Raw genomic sequence first — 18,121 nt, forward strand, 5'->3', positions numbered from 1 at the left:
CTTAGGGCCAAGAGGCCCCAGTCAAGTGACAGAGGGTTCTCGAGGTGTGGGCCCCACTCACCCCACCATGCCAGCTGGCTGAGAGCCCAGGGTCTACAGGAAAGGTAGGATGGGATGGTAGGAGGGGATTAAGCTCACTGGAAGAACCAGGAAAGGGGGCAGGGTAGAGGAGGGGCGTGGAAATGGACAACTTAAGAGCAGATGCCCCCCCCCACGCACACACTCCAGAACACACAAGGGCTCAGAACATTCTTACAGAAGACACAGGTGAGGGGCAGCTCCCAAGAGAGGGTGCTGACTTGTCTCTGAGGATCTCTTCTGGGACTTTCCTGACTCTCAGCAGTGTCTACCGTGCCGTCTGTCCTTCTTTGGCCCATCTTAGGACCAGGGCTCTCACTCTTTCTCCTGCCCATCCCTCCATTTTATTTCCCATTTTTTCTTCTTCTTAACTTGACAAACAGCGATATCATGTGTGTGGTTTTAATATATGTCCTTTAGGAGCCTTTATTTTACAGTATCTATCTCTGGGTGGCTGCAGGTTTTTCCGTTTATTTTTGTTGTTGTTGTTTCTGTTCTCGTTGTCTGGGTTGGTTTGAGCTAGTTTGTTTGGGGGTTATTGTTTTTACTTGAAGGGGTTGTTTTGTTTCTGTTTTTGTTTTTGAGACAGGGTTTTCAGGTACAGCCCTTGACTGACTGAAAACCCACTATATTAGATAAGGGGCTAGCCTCAAACCTTCTTCCTGCTTTTGCCTCAAACCCAGTGCCAGATTGCAGGCATGCAGCAATGTTTGGCCTGTCTCTGTTTCTTGGTATGCATCTCTGAACTAGGTATAGCAAGCGGCACATGCCTGCAATCCCAGCACTCAGAGGCTGGGGCTGGAGGACTGGCATGGATCAGAAGCTGGCATGGGCCACAGTGTGAGAGCCTGTCTTCATAGACTAGCAAAAAAAAAAAAAAAAAAAAGTGTGTGTGTGTCTGTCTGTCTGTCTGTTTCTCTCTCTCTCTCTCTCTCTCTCTCTCTCTCTCTCTCCCCCCCTCTCCCCCTCTCCGCACCTTCTCCCCTTCTCCCCCCCTCCCTCTCTCTTTCTCTCTCATCTGCCAGCTCTCTCCTGTAACATTATCTCTAGGTCTTCATTCATCTGTACCCATCTGTGTGTCTATCTTTTATTATTTCGCTTTGTGAGAGTCAGTGCTTTGGATAGATGGTTTAAGATAGACAGATATGGGTTGGGGATTTAGCTCAGTGGTAGAGCACTTGCCTAGCAAGTGCAAGGCCCTGGGTTCAATCCTCAGCTCCAAAAAAAAAAAAAAAAAAAATATATATATATATATATATATATATATATATATATATATATATATATAGACAGATGATAGATAGATAGATAGATAGACAGACAAACAGACAGATAGATATCAGATGATAGATTATTGATAGATAATAGATAATATATTGGTAGGTGGATAGATAATACAGCTACACAAACTGAAGAGACGTGGATTCCACTGTTTCCCATTTCATTACCTGTCTCCAAATTCCTTTCTCATGTTTACATTTTGGCGATCTGTCTGTGTCCTCGCACACCCTCTCCCTTTTTCTTCCTTCCTCCTCTCCCTCTTGGCCTCTGACCTCACTCTGCATCTCCTTCTCTCCACTCCCCTCAAAGCCTGGACCCAGGGGAGGAACACTGCAGAGGAATGTGAGTAGAGGCATTCCACACTCTCCATCTCCCTCCCCCCAGCCCCAGGCACTGCAGTGGCCTTCAGCATGGATGGTGTGAGCACAGCCATCTTGCTTCTCCTCCTGGCCGTCATCTCTCTATCCCTGACCTTCACCTCATGGGGCAAGGGCCAGCTGCCTCCAGGGCCCAAACCTCTCCCCATCCTGGGAAACCTGCTGCAGCTGCGCTCCCAAGACTTGCTGACCTCCCTCACCAAGGTGCAGGGGACTTGCCTTTGGTAAAGGGCAATGGGGAGGGAAAGGGGCCCTATGACCACCAAGCCCCCAGTGAACTCTCTCTTCTACCTTCAGCTAAGTAAGAAGTATGGGTCCGTGTACACGGTGTACCTGGGGCCCAGGCGAGTGGTGGTCCTCAGCGGATACCAAACCGTGAAGGAGGCTCTTGTGGACAAAGGGGAGGAGTTCAGTGGCCGTGGCTCCTACCCTGTCTTCTTCAACTTCACCAAAGGCAATGGTAAGCCTGCCCCATCCGCTCCGTCCCCTAGTCTCTTGCATATCTAGGAATGGAACAAGTGTGAGAGACTGTCATCTCGATGACATTCCGAGCTGCAGATCTCACTAATGGCCTCATGAAGGAGGCAGACGAGCGATCCCGAGGGGAGAGTGGGATCTACCCCGCTTCAACTCCCACTCCCACATTGGACTGAATAGCCATGTCAACCTCCATGTCTGCTTGGTCCAACCCCAAACTCACCCCGATCCTTATTCTGTCTCAACCACAGCTTCAAATTTCCACTCAGTCCAGCAGCCAAGTACTGACCTTTGTCCCAGCCTGTCTAGCTCAACCCAGCCCCAATCCCTATCAGGTCTAACTCCATGTTCTCCGCTTCAAATCCCATCACATTTGGAGGAGGGGGTGTTTGTTTGCATGTTGTTTGAGACAGGGTCTGTCTCTGCCTATCTCCATGCCCCTGCACTGGGAATGCAGTCATGGTCACACCCAGCAAACATGGGTGCGGAGCATAGAACTCAGGGCCCCATGCTTGTGTGGCAAGCACCTTACCCACCAAGCCATCTCCTTACCCTGGTCCCTCCTCCCTCATCTTCTTCTCTCTTCTTCAACAGCTAATTCTTGACTATGTAAAAAAGAATCTGTGTTTTTCTCTAAAGAAATCCGAGACTTTATCCCATGATTCCTAGTTCAATGAGAAACACGGGCCATCATGAGTCTGTGCTGGGATCAGCTCGGTCAGAACTGAGTTGGGGAGCTGCAGGAACCCAAAGGAAGTGCCTGACCCAGCCAAGGAGGAATTCCTGCCCCAGAGGTCCTCCTAACTGATACCTTAACGATGAAGATGACTAGTCAGGTCAAGAGGGGATGAAAGTGTCCTAGGGTTGGGGAGCTGACTGTGAGGATAAAGCACTTGCTGCAGAAGCTTGAGGTTCAGAGTTCGGATTCCCCAGCATTCACGTAATGCCAAGTGGGCATGGATACTATCTGTAATCCCAGCATGTGAGAGGCAGAGACAAGGGATCCCCAGAGCTAGATAGCTAGACTAACTGGGTTGGTAGACTCTAGGCTCAAATGAGAGGCACAGCCTCAATAAACAGCTGAGGAGGGTGACTGAGGAAGACCACTGATATCAATAATAATAATAATAATAATAATAATAATAATAATAATAAATATGAGGCCAGTGAGATGGTAAGGGTGCTTGCTGCTAAGCCTGACTACTTGAGTTCAATCCCTGGAGCCCACATGGTAGAAAGAGAAAACTAAACTGAGCGGTGGTGGCGCACACCTTTAATCCCAGCACTCGGGAGGCAGAGGCAGGCAGATCTCTGTGAGTTCAAGGCTAGCCTGGGCTATAAAGTGAGTTCTAGGACAGCCAGGGCTACACAGAGAAATCCTGTCTTGAAAATCCCCCCCCCAAAAAAAAGAGAAGTGAAAAAGAAAACTGGGGGCTGGAGAGATGGCTCAGAGGTTAAGAGCACTGGCTGCTCTTCCAAAGGTCCTGAGTTCAATTCCCAGCACCCACATGGTGGCTCACAACCATCTGTGATGAGGTCTGGCGCCCTCTTCTGTATACATAAAAATAAATCTTTAGAAAAAAGAAAGAAAAAGAAAACTGATGCCTGCAAAGCTATTCTCTGGCCTCCATGGCACATGTGTACCCACACTCATACACACACATACACACAAATAAATAAATGTAACAACCATTAATAACAAAAGTAAAAAGAGAGCGAGGCATAGTAGCACACACTTGTAATCCCAGCACTGGGTGAGCAGAAGCGTAGGAGCCTTCACGAGTTCAAGGCCAGCCTGGTCTACATGATGAGTTCCAGGCCAGGCAGGGCTACCTAAAAGAACACTGTCAAGAGCAAAAGTAAAAGGGGTGTTTGAGATGTGGCTCAGTAACAGAGTACCTTCCTGACGTCTGTGTTGCCCTTGCTTCAATCAATCCTAGTACCCAAACTCAAAAAGCTGGGGAGAGGACTGGCTTCTGCAAAGGGTTGTGCAAAAGCTGAGCGATCAGGCTTGTTCTGGGGTGAGTTCCCAGTATCCTGGTGTTTATTTTCCTCACTTATCTCTTATTTGTGCACTCAGTAATCAATAAGCAATCATCAGCAAGGTCTGGCAACAATACAGTGGCACGAAACACAGTTCTTCACACTGCCTTTCTGATAGCCCAAAGTGACCTGGTCTTTACAGGGGAATATGGAGGCACGGTGATCAAAGTCCAGAGTCCTGCAGAACCCAAAGGAGGCACCTGGCCCAGACCCGAGGGTCAGGAAGGGTTTGCTGGAAGAATCAGGGGAAATGAGAGTCTAAACTGAATCCTCTTCCCAGCAGGCCATGAGGAAAAGATAATTCGGGTTAGCGGTTCAGGATGGGTTAGTTAGCACTTGAGTTTGGAATCCTCCTCCTCCTCCTCCTCTTCCTCCTCCTCCTCCTTCTTCTTCTTCCCAGGCATCGCCTTCTCCAATGGAGAACGCTGGAAGGTCCTCAGAAGGTTCTCAGTCCAAATCTTACGGAACTTTGGGATGGGAAAAAGGAGCATTGAGGAGCGGATCCTGGAAGAGGGCAGCTTCCTGCTGGAGGTGCTACGGAAAACAGAAGGTCAGACCACACCCTGAAATCACATCCATCCTACCCTATGGGCTCCAGGGCCAGGGTCTTGGAGGCCTCTCACTCTGCCCATAGTGGGCACTATCCCTCTTGGAGATTAATGGGCATGGGAGTCTCCGAGGCTTGCATTATGATCACAGCTCTGCTGTGTTACCTGTAGTGTTCAGAACCCAGCTTGTTTATTTCTAGTGGGTAATGCTGATGCCATTCTCAACAACTCACCACAGAGCTAGAGAGGTGGCCCAACTATTAGGACCAGTTGTTCTTGCAAAGGACCCGAGTTCAATTCTCAGCACCCACATGGTAGTTCACCACCATCTATAACTCCCATTCCAGGGAATGCAATGCCATCTTCTGACTTCCACAGGCATCAAGTATGCATATGGTGCATATACATACACTCAGGCAAAACACTCACACACAAAATGAATAAATCTAATTTAAAATGTTGGGGAAAAATATCACCACAACTAAACCTGTGGTAGTGCATATCTGTAACCCCAGAAAAGAAAAGAAAACACAACCACTACAGAACTAGGGGTGTAGCTCAGTGGTAGAGCCCCTGCCTAGAATCCCCCAGTGAGGGGCTGGGGTGTGTCTCAGTGGTAGAGCCCCTGCCTAGAATCCCCCAGTGAGGGGCTGGGGTGTGGCTCAGTGGTAGAGCCCCTGCCTAGAATCCCCCAGTGAGGGGCTGGGGGTGTGGCTCAGTGGTAGAGCCCCTGCCTAGACTCCCCCAGTGAGGGGTTGGGGTATGGCTCTGTGGTCAAGCACCTGCCTAGAATCCCCCAGTGAGGGGGTGGGGGTGTGGCTCAGTGGTAGAGCCCCTGCCTAGAATCCTCCAGTGAGGGGCTGGGGTGTGGCTCAGTGGTAGAGCCCCTGCCTAGAATCCCCCAGTGAGGGGCTGGGGTGTGGCTCAGTGGTAGAGCCCCTGCCTAGAATCCCCCAGTGAGGGGGTGGGGACTTGGTACAGGGGTGAAGTACTTTCCTAGTATGCCCAAGACCTCAGTTCCATCTCAGCACTACAAAGTTCAAACAAAGTCACAGTTGCCTGTGGCTCCAAGATCCTTGGGTATGGTCATCTCTGCAAATTCATTAGCACTCAGAAGGCTGAGACAAGAGAATTGTGAAGGATTGGAGAGACGGCTCAGAGGTTAAGAGCACTGACTTGCTCTTCCAGAGGTCCTGAATTCAATTCCAGCACCCACATAGTGGCTCACAACCATCTGTAATGAGATCTGGCGCCTTCTTCTGTGTACATAATAAATAAGTAAATCTTTTGAGAGAGAGAGAGAGAACTGTGAAGTAAAAGCCCGTCCTCGTTGCACAGCAAGGTCCTGAGGGAGGAAAAAAAAACTATGTAAGTCGATGAAGTCTCCTTCTCTGCCCCATTTTAAAGAAGAAACTAAAATGCAGAATGCTAAAATAGCAACCTTTCCCCCTGCTCTCCAAATCTTCCGGGCTTTGGAAAAAAATAATAATTAGTAATGAATCTATCACCCATGATGCTGAAGGGATTGCGTGTGAGGTGAAATCATAGCGGCTTCGATTGGTTTCTTAATGCTCTGACATCTGACCGCAGTGGGGCCAGTGAAATAGCTCAACAGACAAAGGCACTCACTGCCAAGCCTGACAGCATGGGTTCAATCCCCGAAACCCACCTAGCACAAGAAGAGAGCATGTCTTCTGGCCTCCATCTGCATCACACACAAACAAAAACATTAAATTTCAATTCTTTTTAAATTGTCACAAATGCAGTAGCTTAATAAAACACAAATACTGTGTTTGGTTTTTGTTTGTTTTAACTAGGCTGTCACTCCATAACCCTGGCTGGCCTCAGACTCATAAGAAGTTCTCCTGCCTCAGTCTCCCAGGGGCTTTGATTACAGGTGTGAGACACCATAGCCAGATTCATTCTCTTATAAGGTTCTATAGGTCTGAAGTAAACAGTGGGTCAGGAGGATGCTCTCTCTCTCTCTCTCTCTCTCTCTCTCTCTCTGTCTCTCTCTGTCTCTCTCTCTGTCTCTGCCTCCCTCCCTCCTTCTCTTTTCCTCTCTTCTTTCTTTCTTCTTCCTTGTCCTCCTTTTCCCAATCAACACACTTTTTATTTTTCAAGACAAGGTTTCTCTTTGTAGCCATGACTGTCTTGGAACTTGCTCCATACACCAGGCTGGCCTCGAAATCAGAGATCCAGCTGCCTCTGCCTCCTGAGTGCTGGGATTAAAGGCATGTGCCACCACCACCTAGCTACACATTTTGTTTTAGACCCACTTAACTCTTCTTTGTAAGGACTTTACTGAGGTCCACCCAGATAATTCACAATAATTTTCCTATTACAAAATTAATTTTTGAAGTTTTTATGATCTTTTTTTATTATGTGTCTGGGGGAGGTGTGTGTGTGAGTGCAGCTGCCTGAAGAGGCCAGGGGCATTGGATCCCACTGGAGTCAAGAACAGATTATCGAGAGCTGCCCAACATAGGTACTTGAAACTGAACTCATATCCTCTGCAAGAGCAATACATATTCCTAACCACTGAGCCATCTACCCAGGCCCCCCCCCATTACAAAATTCTTAATAATAGCACATCTAAAGTAAGATTCTGGGGTTGGGGATATGAACACCCATGGTGTCCATTATTCAACCTACCACAACAGCTGTGGATTTTCTAGTTACATATGACTCTTCATAGCAGCTCCATGAGGAGGGGACTGTCACCAAGCCCATTTTACAGATGAGAACTGAGGTTCAGAGAAAAAAATATATATATACTAAGAGTCCACCTTCAGATCCTACTTTCCAGACTGTGCTCTTCTGTCTTAGATGTTGTGTTGAAATGTGGGTTTTGTTGGTTGGTTTGTCTTAAAACAGAAACTCCTGATGGCCTGGAACTCATAGTGAACCTCCTGCCTCAGCTTTCCCAGGCGCTGGGGTTAGAGGCCTACACCATCGGACCTTGTTGTTTTTATTGTATCCCGTCCGTAGTCTGTTTGGCTGTTGGCTGATTGGAGGCTAGACTGTATGTCTGTGGTCTATACTGGGGTAAGGCTGTCCTCAGGCATTGTGTCTGGGACCGTGCTGTGTAATCTGCTGAGCTCCAATGTTGACTTACTATGTGTCACCTTTTCTATGGACTAGCTGTATGTCTTGTGATATCACAGTGTGTTCTGCACTATCCAGTGAGCTGCCATGAGTTACTGCTGTGTGCTGTGAGGCAAGCGGATGGCACTGTGTGCTGACATGAGGCAGTACATTGGGACTGTGTCTTGAGATGTTTGTGGGCCAACTGTGTTGGCATATGTTGTGTTTGTCTGGTTGGTTTGGGTGTTGTTTTGTTTTGTTTCTTTTGTGGCGACAAGGCCCAGGGTGGCCTCAAACTCACTAGGCAGCTGAGGATGACCTGGAACTCCTGATTCCTGCCTCCACCTCCCAAGAGCTGAAATTGCAGATGTCAACTACTATAACCAAATGTCTATTTTATTTTTCAGTTTAGGATTTATTTTTATGTGTGCATGTATCTGTGTGAATGTGTGCCAACCGTGTGTGTTGAGGCGGGGGGTTGCCCACAGAGGCCAGAGAAAGTGTCAGACACCCCGGAGGTAGTTATAGGCAATTGCTAACAGCCTGTAGTCTGCCTGAGCCAACTCTCCAGTCCCCAGCTGTCTGCTTTTTGAGATAATTTTGAGCCTATAGCCTAAACTGAACTTAAATCCTCCAGCCTCAGCCTGCCACCTGGGGTCACTGCTGCCCTGGTAGACTCACTGGCTGTGCTTTATTGGTGGTTGAGTGAGTGAGTGTTTGCAGTGATACCTAGTGATATGTGTGCTATGTTGTGGGTGGTGTAATGTGTCCAAGAGCAGCCCAGCCTTGTATTATAAGTATTCTTGTTCTGCAGGATATAGTGAGTTCTGTGTTGTGGGTGACATTGCCAAATATTTTGGGAGTGTTGTCATACTGCACGCTGAGTGGCCTCATGTGAGCATTTTGGACTGCAAGATACAGTGTCATGGGTCAGTGAATGCTGAGTAAATGGTAACTGTGACAGATAATTAGCCTAGCTATTGCAAATATTGTATTGCCAAAGCTGGACACTGACCCACTCCTCCTATTCACGTCAGGCAAGCCCTTCGACCCTGTGTTTATCCTGAGCCGGTCAGTGTCCAACATTATCTGTTCCGTCATCTTTGGAAGCCGCTTCGACTATGATGATGAGCGTCTGCTCACCATTATCCGATTTATTAACGACAACTTCCAGATAATGAGCAGCCCCTGGGGTGAGGTCAGTACTCCGAGGTCAACCAGATGCAAGTAGGGGGTTTCCACAGGGTCCAACCATGGAGAACGAAGCTGTAGGGGCTGGTGACTGAGACTGGAGGATTGCCAGAGTTCCAGGTCACCCTGGACTAAATAGAGAGAACCCCACCAGGCAGGGCTGAAAAGCCAGACCACGTCTCAGAAAAATAAGTAAAACCAAAGAGAAGAGCTGTAACTGGCCTGACCTGACTCCACTCTTACTTTGTAACCCCACTCCCAGTTGCTCAGTCCCCCCATCCCCCCATCCCCACTCTCTTTCCACCCTTGCAGAACTTAGCTGCCCCTGCCAAGACCTGGTCAGAACCTATTTTATCTGCTTAGCTTCCTTAGCCATGAGTCCCTAACCACACACCCTGCTGAGTGGCTTGCTTCACGAAGCCCCTCCAACTCTGGTCCCCAGATGTACAACGTCTTCCCGAGTCTCCTGGACTGGCTGCCTGGGCCGCACAGACGCATGTTCCGGAACTTTGGAGGCATGAAAGAGCTCATTGCCCGCAGCGTCCGCGAACACCAGAACTCCCTGGATCCCGACTCTCCCCGGGACTTCATCGATTGCTTCCTCACAAAGATGGCGCAGGTAGCCTCCAGATGGAAAAATCTTCCCTCTGGGCTGGTCTGAACCCCTTCTGCTATCGGGGCCTCAAATCTGCAGGCATCTCAGCTTGGGCAGAGCTGGGCACTTGTTCCCCCGAAGAGGCGCTGTGGCACCTGGCCCTGCTGGACTGCTGCCCGGAGCCACCTCCAATTAACAAATCATTAAGCTGTTGTGGTTTGCCAAGTTGTTCACCAAGGGCCTTGCCGCTTTTTATCTCTCCCTTCACACTCCTCTGCTCAAGAGAGGGACTGAACTGGCCCCTGGTGGCGGTAGCAGACCAGGGGGTCACACAGGCTCCAAAGTATAGGGTTCCCCCAGGCCCTGACTCACAGCCCCATTCTTCGACCCCCGCAGGAGAAGAAAGACCCACTGAGCCACTTCCAAATGGACACCCTGTTGATGACCACACACAACCTGCTGTTCGGTGGCACGGAGACCGTGGGCACCACCATGCGCCACGCCTTCCTTATTCTCATGAAGTACCCCAAAGTGCAAGGTACACGGCAGCAAAGGGTCTCTACACTTTGTCCCTTCGCCCCTTCTCCCCGTGCAGAGGGTCTATTAGAGCCCTCTACTAATACACTCTCTCATATTAGACAAACCCACTGAGAGGCTAATCCCAGCTACATAGCCCTCAGGGGCCACACACCCTGCGTGTTGATCCTCTTCCAAATCATTCCTGTGGAGTTTGGGCCCTGCCCACAACACACGTGACTGTCAGGCCTCTGAGTCCTGCTCCCTCTGTCCTCTCAAAACCCCACTCCTGAGCCCCAGCCACAAGGCTTGCTAAGGACACCGACCTCTCCTGCACAACATGACCTCTAGCACAACATGTGACTCCCTCCCTCCCCAGGCTCCACCTCCTGGGTGCCTCCGTGGCTTTGTGGGAGATCTTTAGCCTTTCCTCACCGCCCACCCACTGGGTCCATGAGCCTCAAAGCCCTTTTAGAAATCAAATGAGGATCCTGAGATCCAAGTAGCCCTGATGCCTACCTATACAGACCACACCCAGAAACCCCTGCAGCGACCATCATTTGCCCTCTCTCGAAAAAGAACGCTTTAAAACCCAGACTAGCCGGGCGGTGGTGGCGGGCCTTTAATCCCAGCACTCAGGAGGCAGAGCCAGGCGGATCTCTGTGAGTTCGAGGCCAGCCTGGGCTACCAAGTGAGTTCCAGGAAAGGCGCAAAGCTACAAAGAGAAACCCTGTCTCGAAAAACCAAAAACCAAAAAAAAAAAAAAAAAAAAAAACCAGACTAGCCAGAACTCACAACTATCTTCCTGCCTCAGCCCACCCCCACCCCCGTCCCCCACTCTCCACCCCCACCCCCCACCCCCCACCCCCACCCCTGTGCAATGATTACAGGCCACAACATACAGCTAGGGGAGCTTTGATTTGAGCCTTTCCCGGGCACTCGCACAAACCTGTTCCGGTCCCAGCCACTCCTCAGACACCATCATCCACTACCTTCCCCTACACACCTCCAGCTCGCGTGCAGGAAGAAATTGACCGTGTGGTGGGGCGCTCAAGGATGCCGTCGCTGGAGGACCGCGTGAACATGCCTTACACAGACGCAGTGATCCACGAAGTACAACGCTTTGCAGATGTCATCCCCATGAACCTGCCGCACCGCGTCATTCGGGACACGCCTTTCCGCGGCTTCATGATACCCAAGGTGTGCCTGAAACGATGTGGGGTAACCTAGGAAGAGGTATCTCAGGCTCATAATTGGCTAAGGGGTACCCTTGACCTTAGCAACCAGCTCCCAGAATGCAAAGCTGCAGAGGTGGGAAGTTGCTTGCTTCTAAAATTTTTTTAACATTTTTTCCAATTTTTAATTTTAATTTTTATGTGTATGGATAGATATTTTACCTGAACGTCTGTCTGTGCACCATATGCATGCAGTGACCAAGGAGGCCAGAAGAGGAAGTTGTGTTCTCTGGAGCTGGAGTTACATTATGGTTGGACACCACCACGTGGGTGCTGGGAATCAAACCCAGGTCTTCTTTAAGAGCAGCCCGTGTGCTTAACGCCTGTGCCATCTGTCCAGCTCTGTTTTTTACATTTTGAGGCAAAAGTCTCTAGTAGCCCAGGTTGGCCTCAAGCTCCCTATGTGACTAAGGATAGACTTGAACTCCTGATCCTCTTGCCTCCACCTTCTGTATGCTGGAATTACAAGCATAGGCCACCACCGAGGCTTAGCCAGCTTAGATTCTTAAAAAAACAGAGTCCTTTCCCAGAACTCCATCTCATACCAGAAGGTATTGGAGTGCCATATCCCTTCCCTATCTCAAGCCCCTCTCTTGGACCCCTCTAAAGAGTTACAAGGGTCTGGGACTTCATCTGAACATCTCCTGGTGCCAAAATGCCATTCTTGGAGGACTCCTCCCTCAGAAATTCTACATCTGCTTCTCCAAAGCTCAGGGCCAAGGGTGGCCCCTCCCACTTCTCAGACCTCAGCAATATCTTCTAGCATCTATCTCTGGGAACCCTGGATGGAGTCTGTGCCCCATCCCGGCCTCCTTCTCAAGCCCTTATAAACTCCATTTGCAGCATGGAAACCGGAGTTTGAGAAAAAAACAAACAAACAAAAACAAAAAAAAACAAAAACAAAAAACAAAAAACCTATCCCAAAATGGAGAGATGGCTTGGCAATTTTAAGAGCCATGGCTGCCTCAGAGGACGCAGATTGGATTCCCAGCATCCATGTAACTTACAGCCACCAACTCCAGTTCCAGGAAACCAGCTGCTCTCTTCTGACTTCCTTGGCCATTGCACCCACATATATAATACATACACATAAAATTAAAATTGAAAACAATGCTCAGTGAGTCTACATCATTGACTCTGCCTCTTCACCCACACAGGGCACAGATGTCATCACACTTCTGAACACCGTGCACTATGACTCCGAACAGTTCAAGACACCTCGGGAGTTCAATCCCGAGCATTTTCTGGATGACAATCAAGCCTTCAAGAAGAGCCCTGCCTTCATGCCATTTTCGGCTGGTAAGAGATGGGAGTGACTTTTTTGTTTTTGGAGAGTTTCTCTGTGTAGCTTTGCGCCTGGAACTCACTCTGTAGCCCAGGCTTGCTTCTAACTCACAGACATCTGCCTGGCTCTGCCTCCTGAGTGCTGGGATTACAGGCGCACCACCGTTTAAATATATATATTTATTTATTTGTTATGTATACAGAAGAGGGCGCCAGATCTCATTACAGATGGTTGTGAGCCACCACGTGGGTGCTGGGAATTGAACTCAGGACCTCTGGAAGAGCAGTCGGTGCTCCTAACCTCTGAGCCATCTCTCCAGCCCCCTTGGAGTCACTCTTTTAAACCATAACCCTAACTCCACTCTCCAAGCCCTCTCAATCCCATCATTCCTAGCTTTGCGTGCAGAGATTTCCCTTTTCCAATTTGGCTCCTGTAACACCTGGGTGGAAGCCAATTAATTTAAGAATGATTATTATCAGACTCTCCACTAGATGGCGAGGCTGGTTCTGATTTTCCTTAACTCTACCTTGCCTGGTTGTCAGCGCAGGAGGAGGAACCCGGTGGGGAAGGGCGGGAATCCTATTTACTCAGCAGGGAGAAAATGAGCGGTATAATGTCAGATAAGTTACCTTGTCTTTTTTGAGTCAGCTGCTGCCTCTGAGAAGGCGCAGCGGCTGAGAGTTAGGCCCTGTAGGCAGATCATACTGGATTGCATCCCAGCTGTGTCCTAGCTGTGGGAACATTCAAATACAGGATTTGAACCCAGACAATTGCCCTCGTACTGACAGCTACTTCGGCTTCATTTCCCCCAAAACTTGGATGCCTTTGTCGGTGATATCCCCAACCGTTATCTTCAAACCCACATATTTTCCTCTGAGCATGTGGGAGTGCAGCCTTATACTCTAACTTCACCGCTACTCTTGGCCCTCCCACCCACGCAGGACGTCGACTGTGTCTGGGAGAGCCACTGGCGCGCATGGAGCTCTTCATATACCTCACCTCCATTCTGCAAAACTTCACGTTGCATCCACTGGTGGAGCCTGAGGACATCGATCTAACCCCGCTTAGCTCAGGGCTGGGCAATTTGCCGAGGCCTTTCCAGTTGTGTGTGCGCGTTCGCTGAGGTCTGTGCCCAGGGACTGTTCTGTCCCTCTTCCCTTTGGTTTCACTGTCGTGGGCCTCCGTCAGTGTCGCGATCACATTCCCATCCTCAACCCTGGGCCTGCCACATATCGGTCCTTGACCCCTCCTGTCTTTAAAGCCTGTCTTCATGGAAAGAATGGCATGACAAAGGGGGAATGCATTATGCCCACAGAACCTATTCTGTAATGTACTCCTTTCCAGGCTTTTTGTATCATTTCCTAATAAATATCTTGACAATAGATTTGTATCTGACTTGGCTGAATTAATAGAAGAGAAAAACCTTTTAGGGCAGTGGTTCTCAATCTGGGGGTCGAAGGACCCTTTCACAGGGGTTGCCCAAGACCATCTGCATATCAGACATTTACATTATGAGTAATAACAGCAGCAAAATTACAGTTATGAAGTTACGAAAATAATTATGGTTGGAGGTCACCAAAACATAAGGGGCGGTATTAATAGGTCACAGCATTAGGAAGGTTGAAAACCACTGCTTTATGTTGAGGAAGAAGAGGTCTGGATGCAGAGAGGGATGGAGACACGCCCATCATAAGCTCCACCTACCCTAAGCCCCTCCTGGAGTCACGTGTTGCAAAGTCATAAGACGTGTTTGAGCTACAGATTGAGTTCAAAACCAGCTTAACTCGACTTTGTCTCTTAGTTAAGCTTTTAGTGGTGAAGCTATGTCTCGTGTATATATATATCTTGTTCACATGTATGATGATGCTCTTGGTCCAGTCTCCAGTATAGCAAACAAGGGGTTGGGGGTAGTGTTTTCTGGAGACCAGCTGGAAAGATGTGGGGGCCTAAAGACAGAGAAGTAGAGAAACCAAGAAAGAGGGGAAGGCTATCAGAGGAGATACCAAGCAGGACCTGTGGGATTGAAGCCAGAGAGCCTGAGAAACAATTGCAATCACTTACACTGTGCTTCCTAAGTGACGCCTTTAACTGGCCCTATGGAACAAAGAAGTGCTGTTGTTACCTGTTCACAGACCAAACTGAGACTCAGAAAGGTGAGATGGTCTGTCCAAGATCACAGTATCAGAAACGAGTAGAGCTGGAATGGGGTTCGAGTCCCAGTACTCATATGGGGGCTCACAACGGTTCACTCCAGTTCTGGGGGAGTGACACCCTCTCCCAACCTCTACAGGCACTAGCCATGCATGTGGCGCAGATATAAGGGAAGCAAGACAGCCATACATAAAGTTTTTTGCTTGTTTTGTTTTGTTGTTGTTGTTTGTTTTATATTTTTGGTTTTTTGGTTTTTTCCAGACAAGGTCTCACTGTGTAGCCCTGGCTGTCCTGGATGGAACTCACTCTGCAGACCAGGCTGGCCTCAAACTCACAGAGATCCGCCTGCCTCTGCCTCCTGAGTGCTGGGATTAAAGGTGTTCGCCACTGTGCCTGGCAAAGACTTAAAAAGAAAAGAGGGAGAGAGAGGGAGGGAACTAAGAAAGAGAAAACACCAAAAAAGCAGGTAGAAGAGGAAAGAGTAAAGACCTGGAAATCCAGGTCCACAATCTCAGCTACTCCAGAGACTGGGGCGGGAGGATCACTAATCAAAACCTGCCAGGCTACAGACTGAGTTCAAAAGCCGTCCTGGTCAACTTAATAAGATGTGGCCTCAAAAAGTAAAAGGGCTTTTAAGTGTGGTAGCCCACATCTTTAATCCCAGAACTTGAGAGGCAGGTGGATAGCTATGAGTTCAAGGCCAGCCTGGTCTATAGAGTGAGTTCCAGACCAACCAAGACTACATAGTGAAACCCTGCCCCACCTCCAGGAAAAAAAAGGGGGGGGGCTTGAAATGTTCCTCAACAGTACAGAGCTTACCCAGAATCCACCAGTGAGGGGTTGAGGTATGGCACAGTGGTAGAGTACTTGCCCAGAATTCACCTCTGGTGGAATAGTGACATGGCTCAGTAGTAAAGGACTTGCCTAGAATCCCCCAGTGAGGGGCTGGGGTGTGGCTCAGTGGTGGTACACCTGCCTAGAGTCCCCCAGTGAGGGGCTGGGGTGTGGCTCAGTGGTAGAGCCCCTGTCTAGAATCCCCCAGTGAGGGGCTGGGGTGTGACTCAGAGGTAGAGCCCCTGCCTAGAATCCCCCAGTGAGGGGCTGGGGTGTGGCTTGGTGGTAGTGCACTGCCTAGCATATGCAATGCTCTAAATTCAATTCCTAGCACTGGAAACAACAACAGAAGATAAAGAGTAAAGATAAGCACCATGTGTGGAGGCAGTGAGATGTAGGAACATAGACTCTCACCCACTGCCCTCCACCACCACTACACACACAGGCCAATTCCTTTACTCTGCAATTTCTCCCTGTAGGGTGGGGATACCATCTCAGGCATGAAGCTTCACAGCTTAGTACTGACCCTAACAACTTGACATACTGCTGATGACAGCTTTCCTCCCAAGCTGCAGGCACAGTGAGTCTGGCTCCCAGCCACCAGCAGCACTCAGATAGAGAGGCCTACCTTGAAAAGAGTCTCCCCAAAGCCATCAGAAGTTCGGACATGCTCTGCAGAGCCTAAGGCTGACACCTGGGTGAGGCCTATAGATAGTCTTGACATGGGACACTGACTTTTTAATCCCTACAGGGAGATCAAAAGGTCCAGTTCAGAACGTGAACAGGCATGAAGAAGCCCAGGGAGAGTTGACAAAGGGAAACACATGACGCTACTAAATGAGATGGAGGCATGGTGGCACACAACCATAACCTCAGCAATTGGGAGTCAGAAGCAAGTGGTTCTGACTTCAAGTCCAGCGTGGGCAATAATAGTGAGTGAGGCTCAGTCTCAGAAGCCAGGTCTGTCCTGCATGCCTACAAGCCCAGATATTTGGGAGGCTGAGGCAAGTTCAAGGCCAGACTGCGCTACTTAATGAGACCTTGTCTCAAAACAAAAAGTAAAAAGAGTGCTGAGCCCCTGCCTAGAATCCCCCAGTGAGGGGCTGGGGTGTGTGGTTCAGTGGTAGAGCCCCTGCCTAGAATCCCCCAGTGAGGGGCTGGGGTGTGGCTCAGTGGTAGAGCCCCTGCCTAGAATCCCCCAGTGAGGGCTTGGGGTGTGACTCAGTGGTAGAGCCCCTGCCTAGAATCCCCCAGTGAGGAACTTGGGGTGTGACTCAGTGGTAGAGCCCCTGCCTAGAATCCCCCAGTGAGGGGCTGGGGTGTGACTCAGTGGTAGAGTCCCTGCCTAGAATCCCCCAGTGAGGGGCTGGGGTGTGGTTCAGTGGTAGAGCCCCTGCCTAGAATCCCCCAGTGAGGGGCTGGGGTGTGGCTCAGTGGTAGATCCCCTGCCTAGAATCCCCCAGTAAGGGTCTGAGGCATGGCTCAGTGGTAGAGCCCCTGCCTAGAATCCCCCAGTGAGGGGCTGGGGTGTGGCTCAGTGGTAGAGCCCCTGCCTAGAATCCCCCAGTGAGGGGCTGGGGTGTGGCTCAGTGGTAGAGCCCCTGTCTAGAATCCCCCAGTGAGGGGCTGGGGTGTGGCTCAATGGTAGAGCCCCTGCCTAGAATCCTCCAGTGAGGGGCTGGGGTGTGGCTCAGTGGTAGAGCCCCTGCCTAGAATCCCCCAGTGAGGGGCTGGGGTGTGGCTCAGTGGTAGAGCCCCTGCCTAGAGTCCCCCAGTGAGGGGCTAGAAGGATGGTTCAGTGACTGCCTAAGATTCACCAGTGAAGAGTTAGAGGTATGCCTCAGTGGAAGAGCACTTACTCAAATTTACCAGTGAGCAGCCCAGGCGTGACTCAGTGATAGAGTGCTTGCCTAGACTTTACCAATGAGGAGCTGGGTGACTGAGTAATAAAGCATTTGTCTAGCTTATGCAGGTTCAATGCCTAATACTGTTGGGGGGGGGCACTAAAAAGATGGAGATAAGTCACAGGAACAGCAGAGAGAGACCTTGGTTAATGAAGTCTGTTATTCTGGAATTAGAAATCTGACTGCCTGCCACTCCAAGGCCAACATTCAGGAGACAAAAGTTGGCAAAAGACAAGCTTATTCAAGGGCCAACAATATCAAGAAGGGGGGCTGTCACCTCAAAGCTCCATCTTGAGGGGCTCAGAGACACAAGGGTTTTATAGACAGGGAAGGAGGTGCAAAAAGGCTACATTACTCAGCCAGGTCTTAGTCATCCAGGACCTTTGTCCATCTTTTGTCTTCTTCACCAAAACCTGACAATGAACTTTAACCTGGCTGTTCTTGCACCTTTTTCAGGTAGACATATTCACACAACAGAAGGCGTGATGGCTAATATTTATTTTTATTTATTTGTTTGGG

At 49.5% G+C, this 18,121-nt stretch overlaps 1 protein-coding gene across 1 annotated transcript; it reads left to right on the forward strand.

Annotated features, from left to right (window-relative positions):
- The first annotated feature begins 218 nt into the window (after nt 1-218).
- LOC118576445 (cytochrome P450 2F2) lies at nt 219-14,093 on the forward strand. The gene is made up of 10 exons (XM_036176697.1): nt 219-267; nt 1,750-1,940; nt 2,034-2,196; nt 4,657-4,806; nt 8,929-9,089; nt 9,525-9,701; nt 10,074-10,215; nt 11,206-11,393; nt 12,586-12,727; nt 13,655-14,093. Exons 2-10 carry the CDS (start codon nt 1,770-1,772, stop codon nt 13,834-13,836), a joined length of 1,476 nt encoding a protein of 491 aa, XP_036032590.1. The 5' UTR covers nt 219-267; nt 1,750-1,769; the 3' UTR covers nt 13,837-14,093.
- The last annotated feature ends 4,028 nt before the right edge of the window (nt 14,094-18,121 follow it).

The sequence above is a fragment of the Onychomys torridus genome, chromosome 1 (genome assembly GCF_903995425.1).
Source record: "Onychomys torridus chromosome 1, mOncTor1.1, whole genome shotgun sequence".
NCBI lineage: Eukaryota > Metazoa > Chordata > Mammalia > Rodentia > Cricetidae > Onychomys > Onychomys torridus.

Excerpts from the sequence above, each read along its gene's own strand:
- LOC118576445 (XM_036176697.1), top strand. The coding sequence starts at position 1,770 with ATGGATGGTGTGAGCACAGCCATCTTGCTTCTCCTCCTGGCCGTCATC. Across the intron at positions 1,941-2,033 it reads TGCTGACCTCCCTCACCAAG|CTAAGTAAGAAGTATGGGTC; the intron begins GTGCAGGGGACT and ends TTCTACCTTCAG. Across the intron at positions 11,394-12,585 it reads GCGGCTTCATGATACCCAAG|GGCACAGATGTCATCACACT; the intron begins GTGTGCCTGAAA and ends TCACCCACACAG.